Source organism: Cnephaeus nilssonii (genome assembly GCF_951640355.1).
Source record: "Cnephaeus nilssonii genome assembly, chromosome: 3".
In the NCBI taxonomy this organism is placed as follows: Eukaryota; Metazoa; Chordata; class Mammalia; order Chiroptera; family Vespertilionidae; genus Cnephaeus; species Cnephaeus nilssonii.
Genome location: NC_137074.1, coordinates 69064709 through 69086112, shown reverse-complemented (window position 1 = coordinate 69086112; position 21404 = coordinate 69064709). Strand labels below are relative to the sequence as shown.

The window sequence follows — 21404 nt, the reverse complement described above, 5'->3', positions numbered from 1 at the left end:
TTAGTTTTGAGAAGTACTTTCATTGTTCTCTAAAGGGAGACTATGTCCTGCATCTGTACTCCCTTTATTCAAAGTGTTCCCCAAAAGATGATCTTCTTTAAGCAAAGCTTCTAAACAACTGTCAATCTGCTCCATGTCTCCTACTGGACCTCCCTGGAAAAGAAAAGCAACAGTCATAGCAGGGAAACAAGCTACAACTATAGCCTGGGTGTCCTCTGAACAGTCTTCTCTGTGATTCAGGTAACATCACAACCCACCTTCCATCTGAAAAATGTTTTTAACGTTTCAAAATGTTTTCACATTTAACCCCATTTTATGTCTGCAAGGGGTTAGAAAGTTGGATCATTTTTTCTTCTTTAGTGGAGGTTAATTTCACTGTTGTTTTTTCCTTCTACTTAATTACTTGTTTTATTCCTAAAGCCTCTCCTTCACCCCCCACTCATCTTTCTCTGTCATAGGCTCTTACCTCCCATTTAAAAAATTCATGAATCTTTAGCCTTATAACCCCAAACAGATGACTAGGAAAATTTTGACTTTTCTGTTTCTCCTCTTTCCTCTGTAGCATCTTTCCCTGCGACGCTTGGCTTGCTGCCCGCATCTGCTCCCTTTTCTCTTTCCCCCCAGATCTCTGAGTTAATTTCATGCTCTCCTTCCCTGGGCTTCTTAATCCATGAACAGCTGAACAAATGCTCCTTCTTTACTGACCTAAATCTCACTCCCCTCAGGCCCAACCATGGGATCAACCCGCTCTCCAACTGAGGTGATGGAAAAGAGAATTTTTAGGAAGGATCTTTCAGAAACAATCCCAGTTTTATTATTGTTCCCAACAAAGGTGTAACACCACCATCCTACTTTCTCCATCCGTTATCTGATTCCATGCTTTGCTCCCACTGCCCTGGATCTGCTTAGTCCTCTAACAAGACTAAATTGTATTATGTCCCAGCTTTGTGATATAACCCTGTTCCTGGAAATAGGTGTCCACAATATTGATATCACTGACCCTGGGGAATACCTTGTGTGACCTTTTCTGACACTGACCACTCTCGGCTTAGTTGGTCTAGTCCAGTGGTCAAAAAACCGCGGCTCGCGAGCCACATGCGGCTCTTTGGCCCCTTGAGTGTGGCTCTTCCACAAAATACCACGTGCGCACGTACAGTGCGATTGAAACTTCATGGCCCATTCGCAGAAGTCGGTTTTCGGCCTGGGCGAGTCTATTTTGAAGAAGTGGTTCTAACACCGAGCCACACTCAAGGGGCCAAAGAGACGCATGTGGCTCGCGAGCCGCAGTTTGCTGACCACGGGTCTAGTCTAATCCTCTGAATACTGCTCTCTACCTGGCCGACTAGATGTCCTCCTAGAACTTCAGGTGGGTTCCCAGCTTCTTCATGTGCCTGCCGTGTCTGCTGGTGGGTTTACCTCACCTCGAGTCCTTGCTCTATTCCACTGCAATTGCTCTGGCAATCAGAGAGAGTAAAAATGGAAACTTCAAGTCAGGGATGAGAGCAAATATATTTGGGCAGGAAACTTTTGAGTCCCTCTCCAATGATACTAGATAAAGAGTGTCATACTTGTGGCCTAAAGCATTTTGCCTCCTTACCAAACTTTGAGAAGAAAGCAAATTAAATTAGTATAATTACCCTGACTATTTTGGGGAGAGCCCAGGGGTTTGGCATAAAGAGCAAATTAGCTCTAGCCTGTTTGGCTCAGTGGTTGGAGCATGGACCTGCAGACTGAAGGGTCCCAGGCTTGATTCTGGTCAAGGGCACATACCTGGGTTACAGGCTAGATCCAGGCCCCATTTGGGGCGCTTGCAGGAAGCAACCAATTAATGTGTCTCTTTACCATCAATGTTTCTCTCTCTGTTTCTCCTTTTCCCTTCCATTCTCTCTAAAAATCAATGGAGAAAATATCCTTGGGTGAGAAATAATCAAAAAGAGAGAGGGGAGAGAGAGAGAGAGAGAGAGAGAGAGAGAGAGAGAGAGAGAGAGAGAGAGAGAGAGGAATTATTATTGTTTCTTTTTTTTTTTTTCTTAGCCAAATACACATTTGCTTTTCTGAGAACCAACAATTTTTATGAACTTTTCTTATAAAGAGTGATATTCAATTTCTATGATATAGAATTTCTTTGGTCTCTCTAGTTTTCCTTCTTAGTGAAACAACTATTATGACTGAAACTTTACCATATGCCAGGTTTTGTATTAGACCTTTTGCCCATAAAAATATTTCCCACCCTTTACAGCCACAAGAAACAAAAGGAGCTGCAGTCACATCCCACTCTTACAACAATAAACCAACTTGTATAATAGGCTCATTTAGTACCACTGATAGAAGCACAAATATAATTACCATTATGTGAAAACAGCATTAATTGTCTTTATATTTTAATAATGAAATATTTTAACTGTTGCCTAGACCACCCAAGGTGGGGAGGGGTCTTCTCTTTTGGCTCTCTACTTCAGTTAAGCAAAAATATTTTCTGCATTTTATTTTGCATTCAATATAATACAAAAACTCCAGAGAAAACAAAATATGTTTATTAGTTTTTAAGAACAAATGGACTATTAGCTTGAAATGTTCACAGCCAGGACTGAAACCCAGGCATTCTGCCTTCAAAGTCCATGTCCCTCCCCAAACCCCTTCCTGGCAAGACAAGCCTCAGTCCTCCCTGTCAGGGCTCGCTGGGGAGACTCAGCCCCTGCCCTCGCACCCTGCACAGTCCAGGAAGGCCCTGTCTGTGTCCCAGGTTAGAGATCTTTCTGAGGAAAATGCCATGTGCTCACTGTTGATTTCTCAGCTTATTTCTAGCATTTACAGAAAGACTTTTCAACCTTGGCTATATATATTTTAATTTTTGATGTGTTTTACCTAACATTTCTATGTAATATAGTAGAAGATAAAATTTTTAATGTTACCTAACATTAAAAATGTTCTAGTATGTACTTTAAATATCATAGGAGCCCAATTCTTTTTTTTAATTTTATAGTTTTAATATTTTTCTACAAAAATCAACAATCTTCACGTAGTTACATTTGCAACAAAGGCTCATGGGGAATTTCAGTTGTTGCCGTTACTAGGAAATAAACATGAATGTAAAAATGTAGAAATAAACATGTCATGTAAAAATGTAGACCTTATACTCTTATTTACAACTTTAACAATTCACATGGAAGACTGACAAGATGAAATAGTTTATGGAAGACTTTATGTATGTAAGAGAATAAGCATTTAAGTCAGGTGAGTCCTAAACTGTAGCCTTTCTAGTAATTGAAAGAGTTTTTCCTGTGAGGATGCTAATCATTTGTCCAGCTTTCAGCTGCTTCACTGAGCACCTTAATTCTAGAAGCCCAGTTCTTTATGCATTAAACTATACACACAAACAAGAGAGACAATAGTCCATATATACATGGTGTTTCCTGACCTCTCCAATCTATCCTCTAAGATTAGAAGAGTCTACTTTTATTTATGTATCAGGATAAAAATAAATGAACACAGTTTGCTTTCTGAAAAGATTTAGAAAAAATTTCCTGCTAGAAACATACTATTGAGGAGACCTGAGGGTAATCAAACTATACCAACAGCACAAGGCAAGATTCTGATTTTGTTGAGAGAGAGAATAGACCTTTAAAAATGTTCTAGTGTGTACTTTCAAAGTTCACTTATCTGTCATTTCAATATCCGTATAGGGAGAGTAAGGGCTAGGTTAGTGACTTGTCCAAGGTCAATAAATAGATAATGCTGTTAGGAGAGGAAGCTAGCCGAGTGCTCTTTCCACAAAGTTTATTCCCACCACTAAAAGTCCCATCACTTACCAGCTGAAGTTTCTGCAGCAATGCTGCCAGTTTTACACGAAGATTATTCAGTCTATCTTCAGTGACTTTTCTTTTTTGTTCACATCGCACCAGAGATATTTCATTAATCACTCCTCTTATGTTAGCATCATAGATAATAGATTGCATTTTTCTCTTCAGATTTTTTTCATATTGGGCCATGTACACATCCTGGATCTGGGAATGTTTGTTTTTAAGTTTTAGTATATTTTTAAATTTTACTTTTCCCCCTAATATCAGAAAACAATTTTCTATTTCAATTACATGCATATATACTGTGTGTCAACTCCATAGATACTAAGTGTCAACTCCATGAACTTAAGGAACGTACAATCTGATGAAAAAGAAAGAAAAAGGAAGGAAGATATATAATAGTCCAGTAACTATAATATAGCCCAGTAACTATAATGCTTTGGAATGAAGAAGGAACCCAGTACTGGTTGAATTTGTTCAAGGCACGAAGGGGAGAGGTCCCTTTAACTCTCTCCACAGAACCAGTATCTCATAGACAATGACAGCAGGGCCAGCCACTCGGGGCTTTCATGGCAGATAATACTGTGTTATTTATAACTCAAGTCTGTAGCACCTGAAAAGCACAGCAGCTACAGTAAGAGAATTCCTGTTCTGTCTGTCGCTTTCTCGGGGTCCCTTTCCCCGATGTAAAGAGTACAGTCATACACTAACGCATACAACCCTTGCTCATTCAAGAGTCTTGGTTGTTTTCTAAGAGCTCATGTTGCGCGTGAGGCACTCACAGAGTAGAGATAGGTAATGCAGAGTACAAATGCTTCCCATTTCAAAATGACATTAATTTCTTGTGTCAACATTTTGAGAGGGCCTGGGAATCCTACCTAATAATAGACAAATATGCAAATTGACCATACCTCCGACACACCCACAAGCCACACCCACAAGCTATGCCCACTATCCAATCAGAGCGAGTATGCAAATTAACCCAAACCAAGATGGCTACAGCCACAGAGAGCAAGGTTTCCTAGGTAACAGAGGAAGCCAAGCTTTCCGCCTGCCCTTGCCAGGCCTAAGCCTCCACTCAAGCTACAAAGTTTCAATTATAGAAGGTAAACAAATTCAAACAAATGGCAGCAGAATGGAGCTTGAGAGAGCAGGCCAGGGTTGCCCCCGGCAACAGGGGAAGCAAAGCTTTCCGCATACCCTGGCCGGGCCCACCTGCTTAAGGCAACAAAGTTTCAATTATAACCCCAACAGAAATGGCTGCCGGCCTCGGAGGGAGCCCCAGGCTTGGCTCCACTCCAGGCTACAAAGTTTCAATTGTAGAAGGAAAATAAATTCCAGATACCAGGGCCTCTGCTTGGGTTGCCAGGGGGTGTGGCCGGCCTGCAAATCACCACAGGCCCCTCGCTCAGGCCGCCCTATGCCCCAAGGGAACTCCCACCTGATCCGGGACGCCCTTCAGGGCAAACCAGCTGGCCCCCACCCCTGTACCAGGCCTCTATCCTATCTAATAAAAGAGTACTATGCATATTGATCATCACTGCAACACACAGTATAGCTGTCAAAGATCCTGCCCCCATGTGGACACAAGATGGCCACCACAAGATGGCCAGCAGGAGAGGGCAGTTGGGAGGCACCCAGCCTGCAAGGGAGGGCAATTGTGAAGGACCAGGCCTGCAAGGGAGGGCAGTTGGAGGTGATCAACCCTGCAGGAGAGGGCAGTTAGGGGTGACCAGGCCGGCAGAGGAGGGAAGTTGGGGGCAAACAGGCTGGCAGCAGAGTGGTTAGGGGTTGATCAGGCTGGCAGGCAGAAGCGGTTAGGGGCAATCAGGAAGGCAGGCAGGCAAGCAGTTGGGAGCCAGCAGTCCTGGATTGTGAGAGGGATGTCCGACTGCCCTTTTAGGCCCGATCCCGGTGGGATCGGGCCTAAAAGGGCAGTAGGACATCTCTTGAGGGGTCCCATATTGGAGAGGGTACAGGCTGGGCTGAGGGACAACCCCCCTCCGTGCACGAATTTCGTGCACCGGGCCTCTAGTATTCTGATAAAAGAGATAGATACAAGGCAAATCCTGTTTTGATAATCATGTGAAAGTTTTTATAATGCGATTTCTGTGCACTAACATGACTGGGTTGCCAGGAAAATTGCAAGGTAGCTTTATTTGTCTTCTGGGTCTACCCTTTCCCTTTCATCCCTTCTCCACCACACTCAATAATATGTGCAGGCCCTTGCCAAACATTGTCCACATGGTCTCCTTTGCGCTCATTGACCTCATCATGAATTTCTTCTCTTTCTAAAAAATCCTTTAAACAAACAAACAAAAACTCCTAAGTATATTAAGTTCTGTTTAATAGACACTCACCAACTATTTCCTAAATTTGAGGCATTGAATTTAATAATAGGTAATACAAAGACATAAGGTTCAGTCTTTGCCCTCAAGCAACTTCTAGTGTTAAGCACAAGGAATTAGACTCTGGAAGCCTTGACCTAACTCTGCCTCTTTTTACCTTATTTCCTGAGTTCTAGGCCTTGTTCCAGGAATACACCAAGCTCATTTTGCCTCATACCCTTCACCTCTGCTATTTTTCCCTGTTTGAAAGTTTGACCCCAGATTTAGACAAGGCTGCCTCCTTGCCTCAGGTCTGTATTGAAACGTGGCTCAGGTATTCTGTGCTCACCGGGAACAGCTTCCCTTTCCCAACACACACCATCACTGTCTATCCCCGGCCCTGCAGTTATTTTATGGCATATCCCATTATATGTTTATTTATTTATGTGTTTAGTATCTATCATTATGTGACACTGCACTATGTTTTATTTATGTGTTTATCCCTTTCTCTAGAATGTTACCTCAATGTAAAAAAAAAAAAAAATGGTTTTGTTCACCTCTGCATTTCCAATGCCTGCCACACAGTGAGGCCTAAATACTGGGGAGTTAGGAGAGCAGATATGTAGCTTTCACAGTAAGGGGATTTAAGACATGTGGGCCAATCTTCCTTTGGAATCCAGGCCACATTCTGAGATCGTGGAGGAGAATCTACTTTCGAACATCCTCAGGTCAACCTACATAAAGTTGATGACTTACAACTAAGGCAACAACACCTCCTCCACGGAGTTTCACAGATGCTTCCTACGGAGGCTTCAGTCAAACCCAGGGAGTGACATCCCCATGGTTTGCAGGTGGAGTAGGGTAAATAATTCAATTCAGCTGGAATAGGGACAGGTCAGATAGGTCAGATGTCACCAGCCATCAATGCTTCTTAGTTTTCAGAACTCCAGAATCTTACAACTTGTGCCAGGCTGAACAATAGCCACAAAACCCTCTTTTATATAAGCAATTACAATAAAACAAATAAAATTGAAAAAATAGATAAAATATAAAAAACAACATTTAGAAAAACAACAGCAACAAAAAGGAACACACTATTGACACACTTAAATGGACCTAAAGGGCGTTATACTGAGCGATTAAAGCCAATCATAATATAAGACACATACTGTATGATTCTATTTCTATAAAATACATGGTAAATCCTGTTTTGGAGATGGAGAACAGATTGGTGGTTGCCCGGAGTTAGGCATATTTGTGCATGGGAGGAGGGACTATAATGGAGATCTTTGTGGTAATGGGAGTTCTGTATCCTGGTTTTAATGGTTACATAAATCGGCATATATGATAAAATGAGACGCATATTTTACCAATTTCATTGTCCTGGTTTTGACATTGTAATATCTATACTAATAATAGCCAAGGTGGTCGTCACATCCTCATGTTGTCACAAGATAGCCGTCACAAGATAACCATCACAGGATGGCCATCACAAGATGGCCATCACAAGATGGCTGCGCACACGGTGGAGGTGGGGCCCGGTGGCCACCCTGTGCGGTGAGGCCTGGGGGTCCCGCGGCTCTGCACAGTGCGGAGGCGGGTCCCAGCAGAGGAGGCGGGTCGCAGCAGGGGAGGGCAGTTGTGGGCAATCAGGCCAGCAGGGGAGGGCAGTTGGGGGAGATCAGGCAGGCAGGGGAGTAGTTAGGCATCAATCAGGCCAGCAGGGGAGCGGTTAGGGGGCGATCAGGCTGGCAGGCAGAAGTGGTTAGGGGCAATCAGGCAGGCAGGCAGGCAGGCGAGCGGTTAGGAGCCAGCGGTCCTGATTGTGAGAGGGATGTCCCAGATTGGAGAGGGTGTAGGCCAGGCTGCATTACATTATTTTGTAAATTTTTGTGTATCTATAATTACTTAAATAAAAAGTTCAGAAGACAACATTGTTAATATGGTATGACGTTAAGAATGTTTACATAGCACATTACATTCAAAGTCATATGTAATTTCTCAAAGTTCACTGTCTTGTAACCAGCAAACTATATCTCCTTCAAATACCACCAGCCTGTTGTTTCCTGATTTATTCTTCTGCCTTTCTTAGGTTAACATTTCTAGGAGGTTTCCATAAAAGGTAGCAATTTTGACAACTTTTAAAGTTCCATATACAGGACTTCCAGTTGTATTGACATTTTAAGGTGAGTAGATAATTTTAACAAGATGAGAGGCTTGGTTCTGCTGGATAAACTTCCTCTTGCAGAGGAATTGTGGCAGATCAAAACCTGAATTCTTCCCAAGCAATAAACTTAAATTCAACGCACAAATAGTAAGACCCAGATGCATTCAAAGTTACTGATTGAATGCCATCAGTGTACAGGGTTTGGTGAGAGAGGATTGTTAACTTTAAAGATTCTATAATCTCGTTTGTGGGGGAAAAAAATACCACAAACTACTACAATACAATGCAGAAAATTTAATGCTAAAATCAAATGTTAAGGCTCTCTCTCAGAGCACAGAAAAGTCAAGATTAATTTCCCTTGGAGTGAGCAAGGCTTGATGTAGAAGGCAACACTGACCAGGTCCTACATGGGGTGGGCAGGATTTCAAGAGGTCAACTGTGGACTGGCAGAGTACATAAGAGTATTCTGGGGTACAGCATAGGGAAACGCTCAGAGGCAGCCTAGTCTAGTAGGTTGGAGCAATTTCAATCTGGATGGACCAGATGGCTTGTGAGGGGAAAAAATAAAGGATGGTGGTTCTGTTACAGGTCAGTGAGAAGCTAGCAAAATTTCAGGGCAGGAGGAATAGGGAAACTGAGATAAAGTTAAAACAAGGCCAAACAATGTGACAATTTGCAGTCAGCTTGTAAATAACAGGCCCTTATCTTCCCAGAGCCAAGGAGGCTTCAGAGCAAATGGTTAAATGACTAACTAAAGAATGCAGAAAAGGAGAGAGAAGGGAGGTGTCATTCTCAACCACCAAAGAAATCAACACTTTGGCGGAAGGAGAAAGGAAAGGACAGTTTCTTTCGTTCTTTTTTTTTTTACTCCCAAAGTGGAGGATGGCTGGATGGTCGTTTAGGCTTTTATATATATTGATGATAATAATATACACTAGTGGCCAGATTATTATGATCTCTGAATGCATAATAATTTGGTCACTCAGTATATATCCTATATAATAAAAGGCTAATATGCAAATTGTCCCCTCGACCAGGAGTTCGACCAGTAGGCAAGCCGGCCAACTGCCCATGTCCCCTCCCCCTGGCCAGGCTGGCCGGAACCCACCCATGCACGAATTCATGCACCAGGCCTCTAATATATGTATACACACACTCACACACACACACACACTGAGTGGCCAGATTATTATGCATTCAGAGATAATAATCTGGCCACTCAGTGTAGTGTTAACATAGGATAAAAATATATTAAAAGAAAACTTAGTCTTTTACTCTATTCTAGTTTGGAAATGTTGATAATTAAGTCTTCAAGCTGAAAATGTTCAATTACTCCTTTTTCAACAAGACATTATTCAGAAAATAAACTCACTTTTCAGTTGACCAATGATGAGAAACTAAGACCTACAACACTCCTTCATTTATGCCTATCGCAGCCCAGTAGACACTCAATCAGAAACATCAGAGGCAAATATATCAACCAGGATGTGACATTTAGGCACACCCTAAAATTCAAATACAGCCTTTCTAACAAGAAATCTGGTTTAGGTTCTAATTTTCATTTCAAGGTTGCCTAGTTATATGTCTTTGGGAACTTATTTCACAATTCTATTTCATTTATAAAACCAGATTACTCAAATATACTCTATTTCTTACTAAAGAGAAGAGGCAATGCCTTTGCTTATAGTTGTGCTTTGCATAACTTCAGGGGATACCATTCACCTCCTAGTCTTGATAGATTTGCATGTTGTTGTGATAGTTTCCCAGAAGATGACTGTACGCATTGTTAAAAAAAAACAAAACAAAATTTAACAGTAAATTTGAAGATCTAATTGGCTTTATTAAGCAATTCATTATTTGGGCAGTATCCCATTTAGTAACAAGAAGGGCTCTCCAAGGGTTTGGACAAAATGGAAGGCTTTTATAGAAAGAAGGGTGGGGCAAGGGAGCTTTTTTTACTAACAAAAGAAAAGATTATTTTTAGACTAAGATATCTTTTGTGGGGAAAGGGAACAGGGTTTTTATTATGTAGATTGCCTTTTCTTTTTATGGGGGATGAGGAGGGGCCATAAGACAAATTACTTCATTAGTATTGACTAGAAAATTCCAGGTTGGTTGATTTAGAATACATTTCCAGGGAGAGGTTAAAACAGCAATTAGGTCAGGTATTAAATCTAGGTTTGGTATCGTGGGATTTAATGCAAGGGATGCTATTTTGAGTGGTTTCCTCTTTAACAGCATTAGCAGATGGAAGAAGATGCTAGTATATTTGTTAATGATGGAGCTGATGTACCTGTTTGAGCAAACCTGAGTGTCAGTGAAGAGTAACATCTCAACATTGATCTTAGTGTCATGAAAGTTCTAGGTGTTGTGGCCTCTGAGGAATCTGTGAACCTCCGGTTGTCTTGGCTCCAACACTCACTCCCTTTGTCCACTTGGGGATTAGGGTTAGAGTTTACATCTTGGAATCTCTGTTCCCTTGAGTGTGAGTTAAGGGAGTTGAGGCATATGATATTTTTAGATATTTCTCTAATAGAACTGAACGACCCTATGGACTCTTTCCCTTCCCCCTCCCCCTGGAAATCTTTAAGACCTACATACACAGTATTATTGAAAACATATACCGAGAGAGAGAGAGAGAGAGAGAGAGAGAGGTTGTAATGAAATACACCAAAATAGTAATAGATAGTAATAGCAGTGATCTTGGAATGGTTTGGGACTATGAGTGATTTTTCTTTTCTTTTACTTTTTTTAGTAGCACTAAGTATTTTTCTAATGAAAAAAAATCATAAACTTTAAAAACTGTTGATAGGATACTAAACAAACAAACAAAGCCAGGGAAATATGAATTTGTCCAGAATACAGCAGGTCCTCAAATACAGTAGTTTCGTTCAACATTGTTTCATTATAACATAGATGAGATCCCACAGGAATTTCACTCTTGTTTACATCAACAGCCTACAGCATTTTACTTAAAGTCAAGAACCTATCTACGAAGTTAAGAGAGGACTTAACTGTAATTAAAACTTTAATCTATGATCAATTTCTGGCTTAGTCAGTGACTATCTTTCTTAAAGACTCCGAATGTCTTGTTTCTGGTACAAATAACAATCCTACTCCAAGCATTTCATAAGCTTTATGCTGTGAAAACATTTGCGTTTTAAAATTCAAAATTCCACGTCTTGATAAGTGAAGGCAAATTTGGTTTCCTTCCAAACAGAACATTTGGAAATGTATATTATTTCTCCTTTGGAATACAGGATCATTTAGAATATAAATGACTACATTGAAAGGAAGCTTACCTGTTGGAAACACATTTTCAGCTTTCTGTTTGTCTGCTCTGTGCACTGCTCCAGCTGTTTTCATAAATTATAATAAAACAGGATATTAACTTTTACAGAATCAGCTGTCTACAGCAGTTACAACATGCAATATCTAATATAAAAGAAGCATCAAGTCCTAGAACTGGCCAACCCCAATACAGTGGGTCTTTTAAGCCTGGGTCTAATTAAATTAATTCACTAAGGTATACCTTACCTCATTCGAAAAAATGATGAAGGCAGTCCACATAATTAATACAGCATGGTTAAAACAATTGCAAAGAACATAATCAAGGTGAAGGAAAAGTAAATGATAAACAATAAATATTCAAAGCGATATCAATAAGGTAGTTGGAGTCTGCATTTCTTAGATGGGAACACCCAGAAATAGACGGGGGGTGGTGGTGGAGGAATCACTGTATTGAAGACCTGAGCAGTCAGGTAAGTAAGTGACCACTACATGTCAGCACAGTGATCACGGGGGGCCTGGCAGGACAGCCGCAGTGAAGCAGTGGAGTCAGAAGCAGGACGGAGACCATGAGGTGAGAGCACAGGGTGAAGAAGCAAAGACAGTGATTATAGATTAGAGAACTAAGGACTTCATCCAGGATCAAATTAAAGCACGTGGCACTATGGCCAAATTAATAATTTGGTGCTCATTTCACTGACAGTCTTTCCACACATACCCATCTTTCCCAAAAATCACACTGAGCATGAGGGTGGGAAGATACCCCACCCTCTGCATCATGCTGGCCCTTTTCCACACTGGGAGCAGCTCTGAGCTGTGGGCCTGCACTCCTCACTGAGCTTCACCAGGGCCTGTGGCGACTGGGCAGCGTGTGGACACCCACTGTAAGGCAGTGTGAGTCTCACCCTGTCCACCCAGGTAACTAAGTAAAGTTTTCCTTTCCTTCATATATGGTCCGTCTCTGAGAATAGATTTGATAAATGCAATTGTTTTCATCTTTCCGGATGAAGTCTCAGTGATTCTAATAAGACACTGAGGTGGCTGATGAAGTGTATCTGAGAGACAGAAATTCTGTTTTTAATGCAAGGGAGGGAAGTTGGACTATGTCTCATTTCCATTGACTAGTATCTCTGCAACCGACTGTTCTCAGTCTGCAAGATCTTACTGAAGCTTATTTAGCCCTTGACCACATTGGTTTTAATTCTGAGTCGCCCATTTGGTATAAAGATCCCCATCTTCATTCACTTAGTTCCTCTTACTGGGAACACTTCACATTTTTCTTCACTGAAAATTAAATTCAGGCTCTTCTATCATTCCCTCAGAGTTCCACAAAAACTGACTTACCTCCAAGCTTGCCACAAATTCCTCCACAGATGAGTAGCCAATTTCTGATGGTAGCTGGTACTCAGGAAAGAAATATAGAATAATCTCCCTGGGGGGAAAAGCACAGCAGAGATGGGAATGTACCAGGAAAAGAGACAGAGCACTCATCTGTCAGACTGGCCCTGACTCCTGGGTGTTAAACATCTTAGCAAACATGAACATTTATGCCCACCACACTGTTTTACCACTGGCATTAAAGAGTTCTTCAAAAGCATAAGCTGGGAGAGGAAGGAGTATGGCTATTAAAAGGCAATAGGAGGAATCCTGTGGTAACAGTATTGTTCTGTGTCTTGACTGTCAATGCCAATGTCCCTATTGTGATCCTGTTCTATTGTTTTCTAAGACGTTACCATGGGGAGAAGCCAGGTAAAGGGTAGACGGGATCTCTGTATTATTTCTTACCACTGCATGTGAACCTACACTTGTCTTAAAATAAAAAGTTTATGGAAGGAAGGGAGAAAGAGAGGAACGGGGGGAGGGAGGGAGGGAGGGAAGGAGGGAGGGAGGGAGGGAGACAGGGAAGGCTCACAATTCCCACCCCTAGCCAAGCAGCTCAGGAAAGCCCAGCACCCCCGAGTGCTCTGGGAAGAGAACTCAGCATTGCAAAATTCCTGGAGAGAAACAGGCTATGGGTTACTGACGTTTTTCCTAAGAAAATGAAACTTAACTCTCCAGAGGAAGTCCTTTCATTGGGCCCTCCAGGACACTCTCACAAATCACACGTGGACCCTGCTCTTCCTAAACAGGGATGGCCATTGTTCTAACAGGTGCTTCATTTGGCAAAAGGCAGTGACACTCTCCCTTCTCTCGAGACAGCTTTTCTAGGATTAATCACCTAGATCAGTGGCCGCCAACCGGTGGTCCACGGATACTGGTGGGCTGTGAGGTCTGAAAGGTTAGCGACCACTGACCTAGATGACACATATTTCATTCCGGGGAGAATATGAAATCTAGACACGTATAGCTACACATCTTTAAATTGTATAGTGCTTTTATGTTGAAGTGCTCCAAGAACCTTATGTACAATATCCAAGGGACTGACAAAACTTTTCAACTGTGAAATAATATGGCACACAAAAGACAAAACAGCTGTTTCTTATCAACTGACATTCCCAGTATTCTAAGTATATTATTGTGCTAATATTTATTTATAGGTTTAAGGAGATTCGATCTGAAAAGTTAAAAATTTTCAGCATTGCATAGCATCCAATATAACACACATGTACACCCCAAACCCCTCCCCCCCACACACACAATCTGCAGAATTATTTGTCTGGCTAGTAAGAAGGCGAGTGGTTGGGCAGAGTGATATGGAGCCTTCAGGAATTTGAGAAGAGCAGAGATCAGATGACACATAGAGAAGAGCTACATCTGGAGTCCCTGGGAAAGAGACCCTATGGTTGGTTTGGTCAACCTTATGAGAGTTCTTTTACATAAACCACTCCTCTCTCTCCATAAATCCAGCTTCTCTTCCTCCAATACAGGGCTGAACTCTCTTCTGAGCATTGGTCCTTTTCATGGTGGATATGAACTCTTTTGGGTTTACAGATTATCAGCAACCTCCAGAGGAAGTACTTCTAGAAAAACATGTTAAGATGAGAATGAGAATGCAGCACCACAGGTACTGATAGAAAGGACCCTAATCCATAATTTGGGGAGCCCCAAAGAGAGGAGTTAGCCAGCTGCAGGGAGCAGGGGCTGGGGCATTGCTATCTGCTTTATATACATAATTTTTATGGAAACTCTGATTTAGGAGTTATTCCTATTTTGAACATCTCTGGTTTCCTGGTATTAAGGACCTTATCCCCACCCTTACCATCAGCCTCAAGCAGGTTGGCTGTGCTCTCCTTTTTGTCTCTCCCTCTAGGACCCCAGGATTCAGCCTTTTGCTCTCTCCTCCACAGAGCTGCTACTAACAGCTTTTCCTTGGGAAATTCTGTCCCATAAGACTAACTAGAAAAGCAGACATTTTTATGGCCTTCTAAAAAGTCTCTTTTTTTGTAGGTTTAGATAGTAAACTTCCTGAGGGAAACAGACTGTTAAAAACAAAACAAGACAGGAAAATGCTAAACTGAGCAAAACACTCTAAGATAACAAAAACCACAAATGTAGGAAGTAAACAGAGGTGCCCTGACTCTACTTCAGCCGTGTGGAAAGGGTAAGGATGATGTCATGTCCAAAATGAACCAAGTGGAGGGAAGGAACGCTCCACACACCTGAAAGGGCTCTAACTACTCTCTTAACCATGTGACAAGCAAGGACAAATCTGGCCAACAATAGTGAGTCTTGCCGAAACCGGTTTGGCTCAGTGGATAGAGCGTCGGTCTGCAGACTGAAGGGTCCCTGGTTCGATTCCGGTCAGGGGCATGTACATTGGTTGCGGGCACGTCCCCAGTGGGGGATGTGCAGGAGGCAGCTGGTCGATGTTTCTCTCTCATCGACGTTTCTGACTCTCTGTCCCTCTCCCTTCCTCTCTGTAAAAAATCAATAAAATATATATATTAAAAAAAAAATAGTGAGTCTTACAGAACACAGTGCCCTCCACATTGTACATAACCAGCCACAATCTTCATGCCTTGAGGGATTTAAAATCTAGTTAACACAAGGAATAATGTTAGACACGGTGTAGAACAGGAGCAGTACAGGAAGAAAATAGAGAGAGAGAAGACAAGAAACCTGTTTTCACTGGTGAAATGTAAGAAAACACACTACTGCTGTTTGAGGCAAAAGAGAAAACTGGTAAATGAGGAACTCATTTTGTTCCAGTTAGAGCCTCATGTTCTGTAAAATTCTCTTTCTACTGAGCATTTTTATAAAACCACAAAAATTCAAGCTGGTGCAGAAAAGATCTGATTTATTAATGCATTTAGCTTTCAGAATGTTCAGTTGATAATAGCATGATCATTTCAAGCACTAAAGATTCTACATGTTCATTAGGGAGATGGTTTCTGGGAAACTTTAATTTTCTATTGATGGCTAATTATAAAAGTGGATGTACTTTAAAGTCTTAGTATACTCAATCAGATTATCTCCTTTTTGATCAAGTGTGACTCATCAAAATTAATAGTAATGATCCACTTAGATGAAGAACAAAAAATAGCCAAGTTAAAAAAAAAGAAAATGATGTTACACAGTGATACATCCAAACATTGCTGCAACACAACCAGACAGGTCTCTTGAGGTTTCATAGTGTGGATGGACACACACACACACACACACACACACACTTTCATATGTATACATGTGTCTATATTCCCATGTGTGTATATGTGTATAAACCTACGTATATGTTTATATACACAGTGTTGAGGAGCATGAGATTCCAAATCAGGGAGCAGGAGGCTAAACCCAGCCCTGTCCTTAGTAGCTGTACAATTTTCTTTGAGACATTGAGTGTGTTACTCAGTTTCTCTAAGCTTCAGTTTCCTTATCCATAAAAAAAGTTAAAAGTAATACCAATCTTATAAGTTTGTGGAAATAAAAAGCAAACATATATAAAGCATTTGGGTGAATGCCTAAAATATTGTAATGGTTCAAAAATTGTAGCTATTAATGATCAAGAAAGCCTGTCACAATCATTGGACATGTGATCACATCCATACTTTAATAATATGCACACATTTATTCACATATACAAAGGCTCATATATATGCTATTTATTGCATACTACAATGTCTCAGTGACCAATGGACATGCCGGAATGTTAAAACTAGTAAGTAAAACACCAGGATTCAAATATATGGCTAACTAATTCAATGCTGAGAATTTACCTATCACTTCTGATCCAACAGTCACAGAAGGTAAGAAACTGGTTGGAGAATCCCAATCTTCAGGGACTATGCTATAGGCTGTGGCCATTTGAGACTGACATCCATCTAGATCAGTGGAGAAGTGGTCTTTTTCAATCTCTTAATATCTGTCCAACACTGAGGTCTGGCCTGCGCCTGCCTCTTTCCCAGGCTGATGTAAGCTTGCCAACCCAGTCACTATGGTAGATTTGGTGGCCAGAAGTTAGTACTCAGAAATGTAGCACACTAGCTTCATTTCTTGGTTAACAACTTGTCTCTGAAAGTTGTTAATAAAATGTGTCTTGATGCAAAGTCCAAGGTAGATCCACCTACATATAAGCAAGAGTGCTTTCTCCTTTCTCCTACAGCAGGATAGGTGTTGGGAATGTGTTCCTAAAGGACAGTAGGTGGGGGCTTCACACCCATATAAGCACAGCTCCACAGCCCTGGATGTTGCCACAGAAGTTTCCAAAAATTTGCAGGACAACTGCAGGACAGAGTTCCTGTCATTTATATACAACCAACCTCTACCTTTCTTTTTCTTCCTATCTGCTTCTATTCTTTGCTAAGTCTCTTCTCCGGGAATATTCTATCAGCCACTCATCAGAAAGTCAAAGTAACTGCCCAAAGGAAAAACAATCTTCCAGCTAGGGCATGTTGTGTGGCCTCCTTGGCTGAAAGCCTCTTACCACACAGTCTCCTCATAGTCTGCAACCCCCAACCAAACCAACAGGCTGCACTAATGCAGCCATGCTACTGCTCCTGCCCCCACCCTCCCACATGACACCTATTTAGAGCATTCTTCTGTATACTAACTTGGCTTGACTGTAAAGCCCCCTCCTATCATGGGTCCCTATTTGGAAAAACTGAATCCTGGCCTTTGCCCACTCTGTCTCTCCATCCTTTGAGAATTGAGATCCAGACATCTAAGTTCTTCATTAACCATGGCCACAAATTTAACATTCTACGCTGAGCCAAAAAGTAAAACTATTTCCCTCAGGAAGTTTAGTATCTAAAGCTAAAAAAAATGACACTTTTTAGAAGATCATACAAATATCATGAGGAATATTAATAATAAAAATAGGAAGGAAGGAAGGAAGGAAAATTATTTCAATAAGGCCAGCTCAGTAAGAATTATTCATTGTATCCGAGAGAGGACTGATGTCCACCATAGTGCTGGACCATGTAACAACAGGCATTTAGCAACTCTAGTTCTATTTCAAGGGACATTTACCCATGATCTGGCTAAGTCAGTGTAGTTAGGAGACAAATCTTAAAGTCATTTGACTAAATTTTCTCATTATTATCACTTAATAAGGAAAAAAATCAGGAGTTGTCACTTCTAAGAAATTTTAACAAAGCATGTGGAAATATGTTAGTAAATATCTTTACCATAAATTAGATGTCAGTTTTCTTACTGTTTCCTTGACAGATGGGCTCTGAGAAGACGCTGTCAACGAAGAACCAACTTCACAGCCACTACTCACAGCAACTCTGGCTTTATGTCCAGAACTTGGACCCAAGTCTTCCACTGGTATGCTGGGCAAAAACAACCGAGATTTATTATTTCAAAGTAGGAATCACATTAGATACTAATAACCTCAGAAACGTCAATATATGACAAAGAAAATGTGAATACACATCATATAAAAGGACATACGTGTGATGCTGAAAACTCATTTAATACTAGTATAGTTATATAAAATCAATCCCCAAGTAGAAGAATTACTATTTATTCCTGACAAATCTTGTTCCAAGGTTTATGGGTGGTCACAATTAAATAAAATTGGTGGTGATTTATTATTTACAACAGTAGTCATATATCATTTGTCTCTTATTTGGTGAAAGGCTTTTAAACTAAAGTTCTAGTTTAGCCTAGGGTGGGGGAGGTACATATAGAAAGAAAACAAAACAGGGGCAAAGTCAATTGAAAGAAAAATTTAGTCAAATCTGGAGGAAGAAGAACGTTCCCGGTGAAGTGTAATGATCCCGGGATAGAAACAAGGTGGCTGATCAAAGGGGAATGAGGAGGCCAGGGCTGTTGAGGTGGAGTGCAGGGGCAGAAGGAGAGAGGTATGGGTGAGGACAGCACTGGCCATGGAGTGGGAGCTGGAATTTATTCCAAGCAGAGCAGGCACTACCATGATAGTGCCTTAAGGTGATCTGATACGTGTTTTAAAAGCATAACTGGCCGCAGCATGGAGAATACACACAATGAGGATGCATAAAGTAGTGCTGAATGTTAATGAACCCCAAAGCTTTCAATGTGGTGGGAAAAAGAAAAGTCAAAGGCTGTGCAATATAGGAAACAAAGCTGGTGGGCAGGTGTGGAACAAATCATGTAGGGGTGTGTCTGTCAGTTAATAGATTACTGTAATCCTTTCACAATTGAGATGATATAAATTAAAAAGAGTTCTATATCTTTATATTTTTATACTTTTAACAATTGGATAATAGTTCATACCAAATGAAATGTGCTTCTATTGTTCTTTGGCATTAATTATACTAACTTCAGCTATATTTCATTTAAGATGAAGAACATTATAATGCTTAATTGTCTGTTAAAAATACTTGTACAATGTCTGAATGCCCATTAACCAAAACTTCCTTTATGCTGAAATTTAACTAAAGATAAATCCTTAAACATATTTTTATCATTTTTGGCATTCTGGAGATTTATGCTGGTGGTAGGGGTGGAGGGTAAAATGCACTACCCCCGAGCACAGGGATTCTTCTCCGAGCCACTGTTCCTTCTTCGGCCAAATAACAACAGTGCCTGCCTCACAGAGCTGTGCTGAGGATTAAACAATACAAAGAATGTGTCTCAATGCCTCCTGTTATGAAACAACACACACACACACACACACACACACACACAAACACACACACACACACACAAACACACACACACAAACAAAATGTGTTTTAGTTTTTAGATGGATTTTAAATTTTAACTCAAATCTTAATAAATAACTCTAGGTTAAATCTTAATAAATAACTCTAGGTTAAAGCATTATCCATAAAATGGCCTCACAACACTGGGTGTGTTGGGGGCGGGGGGTATTACATTATTTCTTCACTCAGCAAATATGAAAGAGTGCCCACTTTCAGTCAGGAGCTATTCAGGACTCTAAGGAAACACAGGTGAGCAAGACAGCGTCTGTTCTCGTGGAGTGAGTTAGCTTTGAGTGAAAAATATATAGAAAATAAGCAAGTTAGAATGTAAAACATTAAAAGAAACAGTAGCAATGAGATAGATATTTAAAAATAGTAATAAGTGCTCTAGAAAAAACAGAACAGGATGATATGGTTTGACCATGTTCCTTGTCAGAAGTGGGGTGGCCCATTTTAGACTGAGTGGTCAGGGAACACCTCTCAAAGGCTTGGAGTTATGCAGAGGAAAAGACATGGCCCATCCTTCATAAAGGCCACACGCAATGGAAGACGGACATTCAGACAGACAATTCCACTTGACTGGGAAGCACTGCTCACCATTGTGGGACAGACCATCCTAACTAATAAAAGAGTAATATGCAAATTGACCATCACTCCAAGACACAAGATGGCCCCCCATGTGGTCAAAGATGGCTGCCCCCATGTGGACACAAGATGGCCACCACAAGATGGCCTGCAGGGGAACGCAGTGTGGGCAGTAAGGGGTGACTGAGCCAGCAGAGGAGGGCAGTTGGGGGAGACCAGGCCTGCAGGGGAGGACAGTTGGGAGGGACCCAGGCCTGCAGGGGAGGGAAGTTGGGGGGGACCAGGACTGCAGGGGAGGGAAGTTGTGGGCAATCAGGCCAGCAAGGAGGGCAGCTGGGGGTGACCAGGCCTGCAGGGGAGGGCAATTGGGGTGGGGGGACCAGGTCTTCACAGGAGAACAGTTGAGGGGGGACCAGCCCTGCGGGGGAGGACAGTTGGGGTGGACCATGCCAGCAGGGAGGGCAGTTAGGGTGACTGGGCCGGCAGAGGAGGGCAGTTGGGGGAGACCAGGTCTGCAGGGGAGGGCAGTTGTGGGCTATCAGGCCAGCAGGGAGGGCAGTTAGGGGGACCGGGCCAGCAAAGAAGGTCAGTTGGGGGAGACCAGGTCTGCAGGGGAGGGCAGTTGGGGGGACCAAGCCTGCAGGGGAGGGAAGTTGTGGGTGATCAGGCAAGCAGGGAGGGAAGTTAGGGGTGACCGGGCCGGCAGAGGAGGGCAGTTTGGAGACCAGGTCAGCAGGGGAGGGCAGTTAGGGGGACCAGGCCTTAAGGGGAGAGCAGTTGGGGGGACCAGGCCTGCAGGGGAGGGCAGTTGTGGGGGGCCAAGCCTGCAGGGGAGGGCAGTTGTGGGTGATCAGGCCAGCAGGGAGGGCAGTTAGGGGGACCGGGCCAGCAGAGGAGGGCAGTTGGGGGGGACCAGGCCTGCAGGGGAGGGCAGTTGGGGGGGGACAAGGTCTGCAGGGGAGGGCAGTTGTGGGTGATCAGGCCTGCAAGGGAGGGCAGTTGGGGGGACCAGGCCTGCAGGGGAGGGCAGTTGGAGGGGGACCAGGCCTGCTGGGGACGGCAGTTGGGGGGGACCAGGCAGGGGAGAGCAGTTGTGGGCAATCAGGCCAGCAGGGAGGGCAGTTAGGATGACTGGGCCGGCAGAGGAGGGCAGTTAGGGGAGACCAGGCCT

At 42.3% G+C, this 21404-nt stretch overlaps 1 protein-coding gene across 1 annotated transcript in view; it reads right to left on the bottom strand.

Annotated features, from left to right (window-relative positions):
* MORC1 (MORC family CW-type zinc finger 1) overlaps positions 1-21404 on the bottom strand; it is a gene marked incomplete at its 3' end in the record, with an annotated part of 148749 nt that continues 127345 nt past the window's right edge. Inside the window, exons 23-27 of the mRNA XM_079766314.1 lie at positions 18146-18292; positions 12927-13014; positions 11597-11650; positions 3810-4004; positions 1-153 (exon numbers count right to left, since the gene is read on the bottom strand). Of these exons, the coding sequence (XP_079622440.1) occupies positions 1-153; positions 3810-4004; positions 11597-11650; positions 12927-13014; positions 18146-18292 (637 nt within the window). The remainder of the gene's footprint in view (positions 154-3809; positions 4005-11596; positions 11651-12926; positions 13015-18145; positions 18293-21404) is intronic.